The sequence below is a fragment of the Hemitrygon akajei genome, chromosome 6 (genome assembly GCF_048418815.1).
Source record: "Hemitrygon akajei chromosome 6, sHemAka1.3, whole genome shotgun sequence".
Lineage (NCBI taxonomy): Eukaryota > Metazoa > Chordata > Chondrichthyes > Myliobatiformes > Dasyatidae > Hemitrygon > Hemitrygon akajei.
This window is the reverse complement of record NC_133129.1, coordinates 93,474,830-93,494,348: the sequence shown is the minus strand read 5'-3', so window position 1 is coordinate 93,494,348 and position 19,519 is coordinate 93,474,830. Positions and strand designations below refer to the sequence as shown.

Here is a 19,519-nt window from a genome sequence, read left to right as displayed (position 1 = left end):
CTTGACCGAAAGAAACTACAGAGATTGCTGGACACAGCTCAACCCATCACACTTTTCACTGCTTCAGCAAAGCAGCCAACATAATCACCCCACCCCAGACATTCCCTCCTTCACCCCTCCCCCACCTGGAAGACACAAGCTCAAAAACAGGTACACCAGGCTCAAGGGCAGCTTCCGTAATCAGACTCTTGAACAGATGTCCTCAAGGTTCAAGGTACATTTATTATTAAAGTACGTACGCAGTATACAACTGAGATTCCTCTTCTCCAGACAGCCACGAAATGAAGAAAACCATGGGAGCCGCTCAAAGAAAAACATCAACCCCCGTGTACAAACAAACTACAAGAACATCAAACCTCAAAATGTCTTGTCTGATGAGATGAATTCTTCACCCCAATCTACCTCATTATAATCTTGCACTTTATCATTCACCAGCAGTACACCTTTTTGGTAGCTTTTCCACTTTATTCTGCTTTGTTTTTGTTTTACCTTTTGTCCCAGCTCAATACACTGCAAGTGAACTGATCTGTACAAACAGTACACAAGACAAGCTTTTCGTTCTATCTCAGTACATGTGACAACGATAAATCAATTAACCCACACTGGGCTGAATGACAATCATTTTATTGTAATTCTTTTGTGTTTTCTTCCCCCAAATAATGGATCACTGACGCTGGTGCAAAAATGGTGCTCATCTCCCCATACACACCATCAACGTCAAGGCTAAACCAGAAACACGACATTGACACAGATAAACTGACCAGGATCTAAAGCTAGACATTTGGAGATGTGTATGGCTGAAGAATTAGTCACAATGGAATGAGGATCAAACAGATCGAGAAGAAAAAAAATCTTAGAGGGCACCCCAGAATCAGATTTACAAAATGGGTGGTGTCTTAGTATTTAAAATTGTACATCAATTATTTCTAAACCACAAGAGACTCTGCAGAATAGCACACACAAAATGCTGGAGGAACTCAACAGGCCAGGCAGCATCTATGGAGAGGAATAAAGGGCTGACGTTTCAAATCAAGGAACGGAAGGGGAAGAAGCCAAAAGGAAAGGAGGGAAGGCTTCTTTCCCCCTTCCTTCCCAGTCCTGATGAAGGGTCTTTCCCAGAATATCCTGTTTATTCCACTCCATAGATGCTGCATGATCTGTTGAGTTCCTCCAGCATTTTTGTGCGTTGCCCGCTTTTCATTCAAATAAATTAAAAATTCAAAAGTTTCAAAAGTTAAAGACAAACACGCTCTTTATGGTCCAAGGCTTCCACATTGTCTAAAGGAGTGGAATTTGGACCCGGGGGAGGGGGAGAAAGCAGGAATCTATTAAACAATCTCCATGGAAACAAGGTCAGAAAATGGCAAGGGCACAACTTTATTGTTTCACCTCGTCTTCCCCTGACCCCAGGCAATCCCAAATAAAAGTGACCCATTCCTGGGAGGGATTAGACCCAAGAGCAAGATGGGGGATGAATGGTAGACAACAACCAGTGACTCCCCGACAGTCAAGTGCAAACTTCCCAAGGAGAATTCCCCACTATCCACACTTGAGAAGAGCAGAGAGAACTCTCCTCCCCCCCACCTTCCCAATAATTCTCCATTCCACAAGAAAACGAGACAAGGTCGATCACATTTAAGCCATCTCCACCCTCCCACCCCCTCCCCAGCTAGTGAAATATCACTAACAAATTTATTTATATTAAAGCAGCAAGATTTCAAAAATACAAGATTAAATAAATGGTAACAGCAGGTCATTTAAAGGGGAGGGCGTGGTGGGTCACCCAGTTGGGAAGTGGGTCAAGGAGACGGGACTGTTTTAGCGAACCATGTACTCCTTGCGTTTGTTCATGCGGATCTGGCAGAAGGAGAAGCCCCCCAGCACGATGTAAATGGCAGCAGCGATGAAGCAGTTGTAGCTGACCTGTTCGTAGAGCCGGTAGATGCGAGCCGGGGAGTTCCTGTGGGAGAGGCGAGAGAGGCAGTGGTTGAAGGGCTAAGGGTCCAGTATTGATCAGCTACTCACCCTCCCACTGTATAACCCTCAGCCAGTCTCCAGCCTTATTGCAGTACTGCTCAGTGTATCCCTCCCTCGCGCCCCGCAACAGCCCGGATGCCTCCCTTCCATCAACGCTCCACAGTGCCTCAACTCCCTCTCCTGCCACAATGTCAACTCTATCCTCCTTCCCAACCTCCTGGACTCAGCTCCCCCTTTCTCGCCACCCCCCCCCCCCCACCAACTTTCAGGCCCCACAAGCTCCAGTTCCTGAACCCTCCATGGCCTCAGTAAAGTCTTTCTCGCCACCTTAATCAACACCCTAATTGAACCCACCAACAACAGAAAAGGCAGCGGGCTTTACTCAACCACGAGATCCCTCCAACCCTCTACCGTGCTCTTGTGCTAGTTCACGGGCTAACCAGATCTAGATTTGGAGACACAGCACAGTAACAGGCCCTTCTGGGCCAACGAGCCCACACGGCCCAATTACACCCATGTGGTCATTTAACCTACTAACCGGTATATCTTTGGACTGTGGGAGGAAACTGGAGCACCCGGAGGAAACCCATGCAATCATGGGAAGAACGTACAAACTCCTTACAGGCAGCCAGTAGCTCAGTAGGACTGAACCCTGATTGATGGCACTGTAGAAGTAGCATCCTACCATGTCTACACCTCCCCCCTTGCCCCCACCACCTCCCCACATGCCCCTGCCCTGCGGCACCCCAACCCCTGCACCACCAAATGTAAACTTACTCCGCAAAGTCCTCCTCGGTGAACGGAACGTCTTCGATCAGCACCGCCGAATGGATATTGAAGAAAACACCCAGTAAGGCCTGGAATGGGACAAAAAAACCATGTTACCATAGCAACCACCAAATCCAGGCAGTCAGAGGCAACTTGGCTTGGCCATATTGTCGGGGATTTCTGAGAGATCGCTTTCATCAGAGTCAACGGCACTCTGGTTAAGTGATGGACCGTACACCCATGGCTAGTGCAGCCATGGTCCCAGAGACCCAGGTTCGATCCTGACCTCCATTAAGTGTGGGGGACCATTCCCCACTGAGATTCTGTGCCACGGAGTTTGCATGCTCTCTCTGGGACCACGTGAATTTCTCCCGGGTGCTCTGGTTCCCAACAATGTGCGGCGGAGGGGGGTTAATTGGCCGCTGTAAATTGCCCCCTAATGCGTGGGTGAGGAGGGAGGAATCTCGGGGTATTGATGGGAATTTAGGAAGAATAAAATACAACTAATGTGCAATTATTACAAATGGGCAGATGATGGCTAACACAGACCCAAATGGGCTGAAGGGCCTATTTTTGAGTTGCATCTTCTATTAATCTACAATGTACAATCCATTCAGAGACGACAACTCAGATCCAGTGAAGCTCAATGAAGAATTTAAATTCCCGTGATTAACTGTGATGAACCCATCCACCTACACCAGGAGCGAGGTTTGATCCATCTAAGCACCGGGCCAATTGGAAGAGGTCAAGTACAGGCCAGAACTCAGGCCTATGCCCAGAGTGTATCATTGCAGCAGGGCCTGGGTCTGAGTACAGGGGACGACCCTTGTTTGGACAATTTAAAAGCCGGACCAGATGGACTGAAAAGGCAGGGTGTCAGGTCCAAAGGCGAGCTTCGGGGCTGGTTTTGCACCAAGATGTTTACTCAATCTCCTTGGCACTGAGGCTGTGCCCTACTCTGTGCGTAGTGTTGTGAGCTTCATGGTGATTTGGCCCACTATGTGATGAACTGGGACCGAGACCGTGGGCCTACACAGGGCTTCAGGTTTTATGTACTCACTTTCCTTCTGAATGTTGTTGCTTGCTTTATTGTTAGCATGATTTGTGTTTTATTCCCTCTCTGCTCATCGGTCTGTTGGCCTGTTTTTAAATTCGGTTCTTTCAGGTTTCTTGCTTTGTGGCTGCCAGTAAGCAGATAAATCTCAATGTTGTACAATTTATACATACTTTGATAATGTCATAAATTAGTCAGCACCATCATGGGTACAAGCTTCTGTAGTATCCAAGACATCTTCAAGGAGTGATGCCTCAAAAAGACGGCGTCCATCATTAAGGACCCCATCACCCAGGTCATGCCCTCTTCTCATTGTTACAGTCAGAAAGGAGCTACGGGAGACTGAAAGCACACACTCAAGTGATTCAGGAACAGCTTCTTCCCCTCTGCCATCCAATTTCTGAATGGACATTGAACCCATGAACACTGCCTCACTAATTTTTATTTCTGGTTTTTTTTGCACTATGTTTGTATTTTAACTTAACTATTTAATAGACATGGACTTAATGTAACTCAGTTCTTTTAATATATTTATCATTTCATTGTACTGCCGCCGTAAAGTTAACAAATTTCACGACATATATCAGTGATATTAAACCTGATTTTGAATAAATGTACTTTGAACTTTGAAATATACACCATGATTGTGAATCATTAGATAAAAGTTTGGCAAACCAATGAATTCCACAGAGGCCTCAAGGCCACCTTTAGCCATGATCTTTGAATTCTCAGTGGCCACAGGTGTAGCATCAGAAAATTGGAGAGTGGCAAATATTATCCTTTGTTCAAGAAAGGCAATTGGGATAATCCTGGGTATTACAGACCAGTGAGCCTTACACAGGCTGATAAAATGGTTCAGGGTGCTTATGGAATCGTTGCTTTTATTAGTTCAAAAGTCAAGAGGCTACATTGCAACTTTACAAAGCTCTGGTTCAGCCACATCTGGGGTATTGCGTACAACTCAGTTCACCAGTTGGGTTGTTTTCTCTGGAGCAGCGGAGGCTGAGGGGAGATCTGATAGAGGTTTATAAGATTATGAGAGGCATCGATAGAGTGGACAAGGAATATCTGTTTCCCACAGGAGAAATGTTTAATACCGGAGGGCATGCATTGAAGGTGAGAGGGGGTAGGTTCAAAGGGGATAGGAGGGAAGTTTTAACTCAGAGAGTGGTGGATGCATGGTATGATGGTAGAGGCTTCTAAGAGACGTTTAGATAGGCACACAAATGTGAGGAAGATGGGGGATATAGACATTGTCTAGGTAGAAGATTTTACAGAGGGAGGGTTGATTTGCTTTTTAGCTGGTTTGACACAACACTCTGGGCCAAAGGGCCTGTCCTATGCTGTAACGTTCTATCACCAGTGGGCAAACTATTGGAGGGGATTCTTAGAGATTCTTGAGCACTTGAAGCAGCATTGCCTGATTAGAAACAGTCAACATGGGTTTGGAGAGGTAAGTCATGCCTCACAAGCCTGATTGTCTTCTTCAAGAAAGTGACAAAACAAATTGAAGAGCATAGAGCAGTGGATGTGCTACACATGGAATTTAGCAAGGCTTTTGAGAAGGTTCTCCATGGTAGGCTCATTCCATGGGCATGGAATGGGATGCAGGGAAACCTGGCTGTGTGGATTCATAATTGGCTGTGTGGATTCATAATTGGCTTGCCCACAGAAAATAGAGGTTGGTAATTTTGCTTCAAGGTCGACGACCACAAGGATCTGTCCTGGGACCCTTGCTCTTTGTGATTTTTATAATTGACTTTGAAATGGAAATGTATACACGTTTGGAGATGACTTGAAGGTTGGTGGAGTTGTGGGTAGCGAGGAAGATTGTTTTAAGTTACAAAAGGGCATTGACAGGATGCAGAGCTGGGTTGAGAAGCAGATGGAGTTCAATGTAGAAAAGTGTGGAGCAATGCACTTTGGAAGGTTGAAATGGAAGACAGAGTTAACGGCAGGATTCTGAGCAGCATGGAGGAACAGAGGGATCTTGAGGTCCAAGTCCTTTGAACCCTCAAAGTTACCATGCAAGTTGATGGAATGGTTAAAAATTCACATCGCCTTCAATAGTCAGGGGAATGAGTTCAGAGCCATGAGGTAATGTTGCGCCTCTATAAAACCCTGGTTAGATCACACTTTGTTCTCATTGGAAGAATGTGGAAGCTTTATAGAGAGGGTGCAGAAGAGATTTACCAGGATGCTACCTAGATTAGAGTGTTTTATAAGGCAAGGTTGAGTGAGCTAGGGCTTTCGTCTTCGGCGCAAGGCTGGATTGATCTTGAAGTAGATTCTATGGGGTCTCTTGTTTCGTGGATATTTGTGAAGAGTATGAATTTCAGGTTGTATACTGAAAGCATCCTGTTATTAAAGAAACCCAAATCTGAATCCAAATCCGAAAGGTTGGCACAACATTGTGGGCCAAACAGCCTGATTTGTTCACAATTTGCGTTTGTCATGTCTATAATGCACTGTGCTGCAACAAGTTAATCTTTTCATGGCGTTTTAAGTTAATTTGGAACTCTGCTCTACAAAGGATGCATGCTTCACCCAGTCACTGCACCCACTGATAACCAGGTTTTTAAAAAAAGGCTCTGCAAAACTAAAGATCTGTAAAAGTGGAATTTGCTAGAGACACCCAGTCCTGAGCACACTGGTTTTGACTGAGATGGTTTGTGGAGCGTAAACACAAAACTCCGGCACAGAGCAGTCTGATCCTGATCTCCTGGGCTTTATTCCACATCAAATGAGAGTCATAGAGAGGGTTAATGTGCATAGTCCATCTTCTGGGGTTGGGGAAATCAGGGACGAGAAGGAATAGGGTTTAAGCTGAGAGGGGAGAGATTTAATTACAGGCCAGAGGGTAGTCCAAGCTGACAGAGGTGGTTATTGGGGAAGGTGCATCAACATTTAAAAGTATTTGGTCAGGTTCACTTATTGGAAAGCCAGGGAGTCCCAACCTGGGGTCCACAGACACCAGCCCCCTTCGCTTAATGGTATTGGCCCATGGTAGCTGTTCAAAGAGACAGCTCACTCCTGTAGGGGCAGTTAGGAATGGGTATTACACAACTGCCTTGACAGTAACCCGAAGTGAAATACAGAGTGTAACAGCTTGCTACCAATATACAATATGTGCAAAAGTCTTAAAAACATATATATAGCTAGGATGCCTAAGACTTTGCACAGAACTGTAGTAATTTTATGTATTGCACTCCACTACTGCCACACAAAAAAACTTCATGCCAGAAGGGCTGATAAACCATTCTGTTATGGGTCTGTATTGTGGACTACGAGTTGGAAGGCGGCAGGGACAGGAGAATCATTGTTGGGGGGGGAGAGAGTGGGAAGCTCCAGATAGACTTCCTAATGATCAATAAACCAATTGTTTGGAACCAGGTTACCTTGTCTGGTGTCTCAGGGCTGGATGTGTCTGGACCCATGCCACCCCAGCTCCAGAGCACCATCGCTGCCAACTGTCCCACACCCCTCCTGCAGGGCTCCACTCTCACCACCCTTCGCTCCTACCAGATTTACAAACTCGCTCTCCACTCCACAAACACAGTGCTGTGCAAAAGTACTAGCTATAAATATGTGCGCAAGACGTTTGCACAGTACTGTAGAACAAGTCAAATGAAAACATTTAGAAACCAACTTCAGAGAAACAAGCCCTTCACTCTAACTGGTTCATGCCAACCAAGATTCTCAGGTTAGCTGGTCCCATACACACAAGAGAATCTGCAGATGTTGGAAATCCACAGCAATGCACACAAATTGCTGGAGGAACTCGGCAGGTGAGGCAGCATCCACTGAGGGGAATAAACAGTCAAATTTTCGAGCCGAGACCCTCCATCAGGACTGGAAAGGAAGGGGGAAGAAGCCAAAATAAGGTTGGTGGGGGAGGGGACGAGAGCACGGAGTATAAGCTGGCAGGTGACAAGTGAGCCAGCTGAGGTGGAAGGTAGGTATGAAGTGAGAAGCTGAGAGGTGATAGGTGGACACCGTAAAGGACTGTCTATTCCTCTTCATATATGCTGTGTGGCCTGCTGAGTTCCTCCAGCATTTTACGTGTGCTTGCCATTCCCATACCCCTTGCAACTTCCCCATTCAATTTGCATAGCTCCTCTCCAATCCCTCGCTTGTGAAACGCGAGGGGAAGTTCTCAATCCGGCATTTCCTTTCTCAGTACAAGAACAGATGCGTTAAAGAAGCAGCCTATTTTCGTGTCAATTGGGGGCTTGGAAGACACAGAGATAACCCATCTTCAATATAACATCTGCAGGATTCCCTATCAGCCTCCAGAGAGGAGATTACTCGTGAAAAAAAAAAACTAGAAATGGTGTACGCACTCAACAGGGGTGAAGAGAGGGAGAGGTCAACCCGAACGGTGTTTGAGGAATCAGTGTGTATAGCGGAAAATCCTTCCAACCGAAACGTTAACTCGTTCCACCAGAGCGGCCGGGTCACGGAACAGCCTGACACCGGCTTGGGTAGGGTTCCGGGGTGTCAGCGTCTGCCCTTGGTACCTGAAGGCAAGGTGACTTACCAGCATGATGACTCCCCAGATGCTGAGGACAATGCCGCAGGCCGCCAGCTTGGGTCCACAGCACAAGAGAGACGCCATCTCCCAGCGCCGTCAGCCGCTTCGCCTTCTTCCTGGTGCGGAATGTAATTCACTCCCGCTGATTGGGAAATGGATCAACCCTGGGTACAATGACTGAGAGTAAGGGGTGAGGCAGAGAAAGAGAGGTTCCCAGCAATCGAAAATAGAGACATTCCCCCTAGAAATAGTTCAGAAACCCCGTATAAACATATATTATATATTAATATAATCTGCATAGGTCAACAAGATATCACTTGTAAACAAATAAGAGTACTTTATCTCCCAGCATTCAACTTTTACTCCCCTCCTACATGTGCTATAGTGGAACAGTCCCAATGTAGCATCACCTGACTATCACGTGATTCTTAAAGGGTCAGCGCAGAGTGAAGGGTTTATAAAGTAATATGTGTTATTTTCGTTAATGCGTGATGTATTTTGGGAATTGATAGTATTTATTTTGCTAATTAAAATAATCAAAATTAAGATTTAAAAACGTATTATCTCTAGACCAACCTATCAGCACTTTGGACTGACGCTCAGTGTTTAATTGTTGAGATGTGACTTTGGTGACATTTCGATTGAATTGATTTTATTACTTACATCCTTCATGTACGTGAGGAGTAAAAATCTTTACGTTACATCTCAGTCTAACTGAGTGATTTATAGCAAATAGTATGTACAACAGGATATTCAAAATAACATAGAAATACAGTTGTGTCAGTATGAGTTAATCAGTCTGATGGCCTGGTGGAAGAAGCTGTCCCCGAGCCTGTTGGTCCTGGCTTTTAAGCTGTGGTACCGTTTCCCGGATGGCAGCAACTGGAACGGTTTGCGGTTGGAGTGACTCGGGTCCCCAGTGATCCTTCGAGCCCTTTTACCCACCTGTCTTTGTAAATTGTGTTTTAAGTGTTTTCTTCTTTCTATTATTTTTTAATTCTCAAGGGATGAGTCTGGAGATCCACATTTCAAGACGCCTCAACAATCTCAACCCCACTGCCATATGCTTCTTAAACCAGCAGATTCACTATCTCTGACTATATATCTTTTCTCTTTCAACTTGCACTAGAATGTTTACTAGTTGGGTTTATTTATCCATTAATGTTATATATAGTTTATATTATTTGAAATTCATGTCAATTATGTTTGTATTCTAGACCAATAAGACATTAGAGCCAAATTAGGCAATTTGACCCATCAGGTCTGGCCTGCCATTTGATCACTGCTGATCCATTTCCCTCTCAATCTCCTGCCTTCTCCCTGTATCATAAGACATAGGAGTTGAATTAGGCCATTGGCCCATTGAGTTTTCTCCGCCATTCAATCATGGCTGGTCCTTTTCCTTTATCCTTTTTTTCCTCCTCCTCAACCCCAGTTCCCAGCCTTCTCCCCGTAACCTTTGATGCCATGTCCAATCAAGAGCCAATCAATCTCTGCCTTACATACACCCAACGACCTGCAACAAATTCCACAAGTTCACCACCCTTTGGCTAAAGAAATTTCCCTACATTTCTATTTTGAAAGGGTGCCCCTCTATCCTGAGGCTGTGCCCTCTTGTCCTAGACTCTCCCACCAAGGGAAACATCCTTTCCACATCTACTCTTCTAGGCCTTTCAACATTCAAAAGTATTAAAAGACATTCCCCCGAACACAGACCCAGAGCCATCAAACATTCCTTGTATGATAACCTTTTCATTCCTGGAATTATCCTTATGAACCTCCTCTGGACTCTCTCAAATACCAGTGCATCTTTTCTAAAATGAGGGGCCCAAAACTGTTCACAATACTCAAGGTAAGGCCTCACCAGTACCTTCTAAAGTCTCATCATCACATCCCTGCTCTTGTATTCTAGACCTCTTGAAATGAACGCTAACATGACATTTGCCTTCCTCACCACTGACTCAACCTGCAAGTTAACTTTCAAACTGTTCTGCACAAGGGTTCCCAAGTCCCGGATTTTCTCCCTGTTTAGAAAATAATCCGCACATTTATTTCTACTACCAAAATCATGACCATGCATTTTCCAACATTGTATTTCATTTGCCACTTTCTTGCCCATTCTCCTAATCTGTCTAAGTCCTTCTGCATCCTACCTGTTTCCTCAACACTACCTGCCCTCCACTAATCTTTATATCATCTGCAAACCTGGCAACAAAGCCATCTATTCCATCATCTAAATCATTTATATACAGCATAAAAAGAAGTAGTCCCAACACTGACCCTTGTGGAACACCATGAGTCACCGTCAGCCAACCAAAAAAGGATCCTTTTATTCCATATAACCATCTAACAATTACTGCACAGAACCAGGCCATCTCGACCCTTCTAGTCTGTGCTGACTGCTTACTCTCACCTAGTCCCACCTACCTGCACTCAGCTCATAACCCTCCATTCCTTTCCTGTCCATATACCTATCCAATTTTTTTTTTAATGACAAAATCAAACCTGCCTCTACCACTTCTACTGGAAGCTCGTTCCACACAAGCTACCACTCGCTGAGTAAAGAAGTTCCCCCTCGTGTTACCCCTAAACTTGCCCCTATCTTCCCTCTATCCTCTATCTTCCTCTATAATCCTCTATCTTCCCACTTGCTGCCTCCTACCAGTCAGCCAATGCTCTAACCATGTTAGTAACTTTCCTGTAATACCTTGGGCTCTTAATTTGGTAAGCAGCCTCATGTGTGGCACCTTGTCAAAGGCCTTCTGAAAGTCCAGATATACAACATCCACTGCATCCCCTTTATCTCCTCAAAGAATTCCAACAGGTTTGTCAAGTAGGATTTTCCCTGAAGGAAACCATGCTAACTTTGTACTATCTTGTCCTGTGTCACCAAATACTCCATCACCTCATCCTTAACAATTGACTCTAACATCTTCCCAACCACTGAGGTCTGGCTAACTGGTCTATAGTTTCCTTTCTGCAGATTTCCTCCTTTCTTAAAGAGTGGAGTAACATTTGTAATTTTCCAGTCCTCTGGTACCATGCCAGAGTCCAGTGACTTTTGAAATATTATTTCTAATGCCACCACAATCTCTAATGCTACCTCTTTCAGAACCCTAGGGTGCAGTTCCTCTGGTCCAGGTGACTTACGTACCTTTACATCTTTCAGCTTTTTGAGCACCTTCTCTCTTGTAACAGTAATTGCACCCACTTCTCTTCCCTCACACACTACAACATCAGGCAAACCGCTAGAGTCTTCCACAGTGAAGACTGATGCAAAATACTCATTTAGTTCATCAGCCATCTCTTTGTCACCTGTTATTATTTCTCCTGTCTCATTTTCTCATGGTCCTATATCCACTCTGATCTCTCTTATATTTTTAACATGCTTGAAAAAACTTTTACTCTCCACTTTGATATTGTTAGATAGATAGATAGATAGATAGATAGATAGATAGATAGATAGATAGATAGATAGATAGATACTTTATTCATCCCCATGGGGAAATTCAACTTTTTTCCAATGTCCCATACACTTGTTGTAGCAAAACTAATTACATACAATACTTAACTCAGTAAAAAATATGATATGCATCTAAATCACTATCTCAAAAAGCATTAATAATAGCTTTTAAAAAGTTCTTAAGTCCTGGCGGTAGAATTGTAAAGCCTAATGGCATTGGGGAGTATTGACCTCTTCAATACTTGTAAGCTTGCTTTCATATTTCATCTTTTCCCTTCTAATGATTTTCTTTAGTTGATCTTTGTAGGTTTTTAAAAACTTCCCAATCCTCTGTCTTCCCACTAATTTTTGTTTTGTTGTATGCCCCTTCTTTTGCTTTTACAATAGCTTTGACTTCCCCTGTGAGTCACGGTAGTACCATTTTACCATTTGAGTATTTCTTCATTTTTGGAATATACATGTCCTGCACCTTCGAAATTTTCACAGAAATGCATGCCATTGCTGCTCTGCTGACATCTTTGCCAGCAGCTCCCAATTTACTTTGGCCAACTCCTCTCTCATACCACTGTAATTTCCTTTACTCCACTGAAATACTGCTACATCAGACTTTACTTTCTCCCTATCAAATAACAAGTTGAACACAATCATACAAGGGGTGATTGATAAGTCGTGGCCTAAGGTAGAAGGAGTCAATTTTAGAAAACTAGCATATTTATTTTTCAACACAGTCCCCTCCTAAATTTACACACTTAGTCCAGCGTCATGGAGCATACGGATCTTGGACCTCCAGAAAGTGTCCACAGCAGGGGTGATTGATAAGTTTGTGGCCTAAGGTAGCAGGAGATGAGTTATACAGCTCTCGTTACATGCACGTGCAGTTCAACTCGTTGAGTGATTATGCAGGAAGTTTGAAGTTAATAACTCATCTCCTTCAAGGGTGTAAATGTAGGAGGGGACTATGTTGAAAAATAAATGTGCTAGGTTTTCTAAAATTGCCTCCTTCTCCCCTAGGCCACAAACTTATCAATCACCCCTCGTATTGTGATCACTGGTTCCTAAGGCTTCTTTTACCCTAAGCTCCCTAATTGCCTCTGGTTCATTACATAACACCCAATCCAGTATAGCTGATCCCCTAGTAGGCTCAGTGACAAACTGCTCTACAAAGCTATCCCTTCATGTCCTGACTGTGGCAACAAATTCCACAGATTCACCACGTTCTGGCTAAATTCCGCCTCATCTCCGATCGAAATGGATGTCCCTCTATTCTGAGGCTGTGCACTCCGGTCCTAGACTCCCCTACTACAAGAAATATCCTATTAACATCCACATTATCTAGGCCTTTCAACATTCAATAGATTTCAATGAGATTCCCCCTCATTCTTCTAAATTCCAGTGAGTAAAGGCCCAGAGCCACCAAATGCTCCTCATATGATAAGTCTTTCAATCCTGGAATCATTTTTGTGAACCTCCTTTGAACCCTCTCCAATGTCAGCGCATCCTTTCTTAGATAATGGGCCACAAACTGCTCACAATATGCCAAGTCAGGCCTCACCAGAGCTTTATAAAGCCTCAGCTTAAATTCTTGTTTTTCTGTTCTAGTCCTCTCAAAATGAATGCTAACATTGCATTTGCATTCCTCACCCCAGACTCAACCTGCAAATTAACCTTTAGCGAATCCTGCTTGAGGACTCCCATGTCCCGTTGTACCTCAGAGTTCTGAATTTTCTCCCCATTTAGGAAATAGTCTGCATTTTATTCCTTCTACCAAAGTGCATGACCATGCACTTCCAGACACTGTATTCCATCTGTCATTTCTTTGCCCGTTCTCCTAATCTGTCTGTCCTTCAGCAGTTTATCTGCTTCCTCAACACTACCTGCTCCTCCACCTACTTTCATATCGTCCACAAACTTGGCCACAGAGCCATCAATTCCATCATCCAAATTATTGACATACAATATAAAAAGAAGCAGTTCCCGCACTGACCCCTGCAGAACACCACTAGTCATCGGCAGTCAATCAGAATCGGAATCAGGTTGATTATCACCAGCGTGTATTGTGAGATTTGTTAACTTAGCAGCAGCAGTATAATGCAATATAGAAAGAAAATACATAAATCAATCAATTATAGTAAGTATATATGTGTATTGAATAGATTTCAAATAGTGCAATAACATAAATAATATATATTAAAAATGTGAGGTAGTGTTCATGGGTTCAGTGTCCACTTAGGAATCATATGGCAGAGGGGAAGAAGCTGTTCCTGAATCGCTAAATGTGTGCCTTCAGGCTTATGTACCTCTTTCCTGATGGTAACAATGAGAAGAGGGCATTTCCTGGGTGATGGGGTCCTTAATAATGGACGTCGCTTTTCTGAGACATCACTCCTTGAAGATGTCTTTGATACTGTGGAGGCTAGTACCCAAGATGGAGCTGACTAATTTTATAACTTTCTGTAGCTTCTTTTGATCCTGAGCATTAGCCCCTCCCCCCATACCAGACGGTGATGGAGCCTGTCAGAATGTTCTCCGCAGTACATCCAAAGTAGTTTTCGAGTTGACAAATTTGGTCGACAAATCAAATCTCTTCAAACTCTTAATGAAATATAGCCGTTGTTTTGCCTTCTCTAAAGCTGCATTGGTATATTGGGGCCAGGTTAGTTCCTCAGAGATCTTGACACCGAAGAACTTGAAATTGCTGAGTCTCTCCACTTCTGATTCCTCTGTGAGGGTAGGCTCATGTTCCCTCATCTTACCCAATCAGAAAGGGCTCCCTTTATTCCCACTCTTCACCTCCTGCCCATCTGATATTATTCTATCCAAGCTGGTATTTTCCTTTATTATCATGGGCTCTTATCTTGCTAGCTGCCACATGTATGACGCTTCATCAAAATCATTTTGAAAATCCAAGTACACAACATCCACTGATTCTCCTGGCCTATGATTTCCTTTCTTCTGCCTCCCTCCATTCTTGAAGAATCAAGTAACATTTGCAATTTTCCAGTCCTCCAGAACCATTCCAGAATCTAGTGATTCTTGAAAAATCATGGCTAATGCCACCACAACCTCTTCAGCTACCTCTTTCAGAACCCTCGGATGTAGTCCAGGTGACATCTACTTCCCAAGCACCTTCTCCCAAGTAATAGCAACTGCACTCACCTCTGTCCCCTGACACCCTTGACCATCCGGCATATTGCTAATGTCTTTCACAGTGAAGACTGATGCAAAATACTTATTCAGTTTGTCCTTGTCCCCCATTACTACCTTTCCAGCATCATTTTCCCATGGTCCAATATCTACTCTTGCCTCTCTTGTATCTTTAAATATCTGAAGAAACTTTTGGTACCTTCTTTTATATTAATGGCTAGCTTACCTTCATATTTCATCTTTTCGCTCCTTATGGCTTTTTAGTTGCCTTCTGTTGGTTTTTAAAAGCTTCCCAACCTCTAACTTCCCACTAATTTTTGCTACTTTAAATACCCTCTCTTTTGATTTTATGTTGGCTTTGACTTCCCTTGTCAGCCATGGTTGTGTCACCCTGCCTTTAGATTATTTCTTCTTTAAGATTATCTATTCTATGCCTTACAAATTGCTCCCAGAAACCTCAGGAATTACCATAATCCCTTTTAGTATGCCCTTCCAATCAGCCTTGGCCAGGTCCTCTCTCATGCCTCTGTGCTTCCCCTTACTCCACTGTAATACTGATACATCTGACTTTACCTTCTCTCTCAAATTGCAGGGTGAATTCTATCATATTATGATCACTTACTCCTAAGGGTTCCTTTACCTTAAGCTCCCTAGTCAAATCTGGTTCATTACACAACACCCAAAGCTGATCCCCTCGTGGACTCAACCGCAAGCTGCTCTGAAAAGTAATCCCTTAGCATTCCATAAATTCTCTCTCTTGGTGTCCAAAGTCAGTACCATCCTGTGTTTCCCAATCTACTTGCGTATTGAAATCCCCCATGACTATCGGAACATTGCTCATTTGATTTGCATTTTTAAAAATCTCCCATTGTAATTTGTAGGCCACATCACGGCTGCTGTTTGGAGGTCTGTATATAACTCCCATTGGGGATTTTTTAACTCTGCCCACAATGATTCTGTATCTTACAATCCTATGTCACCTCTTTCTAAAGATTTGATTTCACATTATATCGACAGAGCCTCGCCACTCCCTCTGCTTACCTGCCTGTCCTTTTGATACAATATGTATCCTTGGGTGGTAAACTCCCAACTATAATCTTCTTTCATCCACGACTCTGATGCCCACAACATCACATGCCTGCTAATCTCTAACTGCACTGCAAAATCATCTACTTTATTTCATAAACTGTGTATAACACCTTCAGTCCTGTATTTAGCACCCTTCTTGATTTTGTCCCCGTGTTACACTGCAGCTCATTCCACTGACTGCAAATATTCCCTAGTATCTGCCTGTCCATCTCATTACACACTGTCTCCACTTGTATACTAACTTCCCCATCCTCAGCCCTGTCACTCAGTTTCCCACCACCAAATCAGCTTAAATCCTCCCCAAAGTTCTAGCAAACCTGCCACAGGGGAACTGGTCCCCTTTGGGTTCTGGTGTAACCTGTCCTTTCCCAAACCTTTCCCAGAAGAGATCCCAATAATCCAGAAATCTAAAACCCTGCCTCCTGCACCAGTTCCTCAGCCACACATTCGTCAGCTAAATCATCCCATTCTTAACCTCACTGGTGCATGGCACAGACAATATTCTAAAGATTTCTACCCTGGAGATCCTGCTATTCAGCTTTCTATGCAGCTCCTGAAATTCGCTCTTCAGGACCTCCTCCCTTTTCCTACCTATGTCACTGGTGCCAATATGTACCAGGATTTCTGGCTGCTCACCCTTCCCTTTAGAATACTGTGAACCCAATCCAAGGCATCCTTGATCTTGGCACTTGGGAGGCAACATATCGTCCAGGTGTCTCTATCAGATCTACAGAATCTCCTGTCTATCTTCTAAATGTGGAATCCACTATCAGTGCTACAGTCCTCTTCTCTCCCTTTTCCTTCTGACCTAAGCGTCAGATTCAGTACCAAACACCTGATTGCTGTGGGTCCCCCCCCCCCAATAGTATCCAAAGAAGCATTCTTATCATTGAGGGGAAGGACCACAGGGGTGCTCTCTTGGCAGTTACCCATGTACCAACCTCCTGTGACTCATAGATGACCACCTACCTGTAGCTCTATCTATCACCTCCTTGGTTTCCCGTATGAGCTGAATGTCATTGAGCTGCAGCTCGGTGCACCTGGTGCAGATGTGGTTACCCAGGAGGCTCAATGTCTCTAGAATTCCCACAATACAGTCTCTGGAGCCATTCTCATTGTACTAACAGAGGAAGAATGAAGAAGAGAAACCTTTCTAGATACTTGCCTCACCCAAGCCTGATGAGCCAAAGCCTCCCCACTCTAACACTGGTCCGCTCACACAATGGCTGCTCTGCTTGTCCCTGCCCTATTTTTATTTGCCCCCGTGAACGAATCACGATTTGACTGGGCTGCCAGAAAACAGTGAAAGCCCGCAGACATTCCTTTGTTAAATCTCACTTACAGACTTGTGAGTAGCCTCCTTGCTTGTTCCTGATTCAGCTAGGCTGCCGTAAAAACTGTGCTGTGCTGCTGTTTTCTAAAACCTAATGTTCATAGCATTTATACCCTGGGCCTTTGTATATATGACAATAAATTTGATGTTGAACTATATTTCTAATCCTGGTAGTGTAAAGCTGCCTCAGAGATCCAGAGCAACACACAACATTCCTCAGCAAGCCAAGCAGCCTCTATGAAGGGGAATGAGCAGTCAATGTTTTGACCCAAGACCCTTCATCAGGGCTGGAAAGTAAGAGGATGAGAAAGGAGAGACCAGAGAAGGTGGGGAAGGGATATGTTGTGAGAAGCTGGGAGGAATCTGATAGTACAGGACAGTGGACCTACCCATTACCTCCCTCTGGTTCTCCACCTCCACCCTTTTATTCCATGGTCTACCTTTGGAGCTGTCTGTGTGGAGCTCGCATGTTCTCCCTGTCACTGTATTTCACCCTGCATATATAAACGGTCATAGAGTACTTCAGCAAAGAAACAGGCCATTAGGCCCACCTGGTCCATGTTGACCATCAACCACCCATTTCAACTGATCCCATTTGGTTCTCCCCGCATTCACATCAACCCCCAACCCCCCAGGTCCTACCCCTCACCTGCAGTGGGCAATTAACCCACCAGCTCCACACATCACATAATTGTAATGTGGGGAAAAAATCGGAGCACCCAGGTGAAACCTGTGTAGTTACAATGAGACCTTGCGAACTCCACACAGACAGTGCCAAAGGTCAGGTTTAAGCCCATGTCTCTGGCACTGTCAAGCAGCTGTTCTGTCACAGCACCATGTGTCGAATGTAGAGCATCCAAATCTGCATATGACCATAAGATATAGGAGCAGAATTAGGCCATTTGGCCCATCGAATCACCATTTCATCATTGCTGATCCATTTTCCTTCTCAGTCCCGATCTCCTGCCTTCTCCCTGAATCCATTCATGTACTCTCTAATCAAGAACACTACAGAACATTAACATGGGCTTTATTATGGTTTTCAAACGTTAGTTTCAATGTAATCAAAAAAATACAGTTCATGGTTAAAATGGTACTGGTGAAGTTAGGCAACTGCTTATCGGTGGCGAACAAAACAAAGAACACAAATAAATACTTTATTAATAACACTTTTCCCGGTAAAATTTATGGTAAATGATTGCCACAAACAACGGAGAGGCAGCTTAGTCAAGGGTCGAAGAGAGCAGGTGCGAGGCGAAGTCGAGGCAGGTTTGAGGTGAGACAAAGTCGGGGAATCGGAAGCGAGGCAGAGTCGTGGCCTGTCCACGTAAATCAAGAGTGAGGAAAAATTCGAGGTTTGATCGATCTAAGATTTGGAGAGGTTGGGTACGGCTGAACCGTGCCGGTAGGTCCAGGCCCAGAGTGTATCGAAATGACAGGGCCTGGGTCCTAGAGCAAGGAACGACCCATTGTTTGGACAGTTTAAACACCAGGACAGATTGAAAAGGCAGGGTGATGGGACCAGAGGCAAGGGTTGGGCCAGTTCCACCCACTGCTCAGTGATGTTTACTTGACTCTGCCTCGGCACTGAACGGAGGCTGAGGCTATGGCCTACTCCAGGCTTCGTGACTGTGGAATCACTTTCATTCTGAATGCTATTTGTTTACTTTTACTGTTTGCACTATTTTTCCCCCTCTTTGCACATTGGGTTCTTTTTTTAATGGGTTCCATTGGGTTTCTTTGTTTTGTGGCTGCCTGTAAGGAGACAAATGTCAGGGTTGTATAATGTATACATACTTTGATAATAAATGTACTTTGAACTTTGTACAATTCTTAGGTTAAACTTACACCTTTAACACTGCCCCTAAAGGTTTCAGATTAATTATGAAGAAAAAAATCTCTTTGGAAACCTGATTTAGGAACAGTTTCTTCCCCACTGACATCAGATTTCTGAGCAGTCCATGAACCCATAAACACCACCTCACCATTTTACACAACTTATTTATTTTTACTAATTTATTATTGTAACATAGTGATTTTTGAATGTATGGAAATATAAGGTATCCCTGAATTTTTTATGAATTTACAACTTTTGTAAAATGTAATGTGACAAAATGGAACCTATGTGACCCTATGTGCTTTGCTGGCTTGCTGATA

At 44.0% G+C, this 19,519-nt stretch overlaps 1 protein-coding gene across 1 annotated transcript; it reads right to left on the bottom strand.

Annotated features, from left to right (window-relative positions):
* Positions 1–202: 202 nt before the first annotated feature.
* Positions 203–8,497, bottom strand: rnaseka (ribonuclease, RNase K a). The gene is made up of 3 exons (XM_073048891.1): positions 8,340–8,497; positions 2,755–2,834; positions 203–1,960 (listed from the first exon to the last, which is right to left on the bottom strand). Exons 1-3 carry the CDS (start codon positions 8,415–8,417, stop codon positions 1,819–1,821), a joined length of 300 nt encoding a protein of 99 aa, XP_072904992.1. The 5' UTR covers positions 8,418–8,497; the 3' UTR covers positions 203–1,818.
* Positions 8,498–19,519: the final 11,022 nt, after the last annotated feature.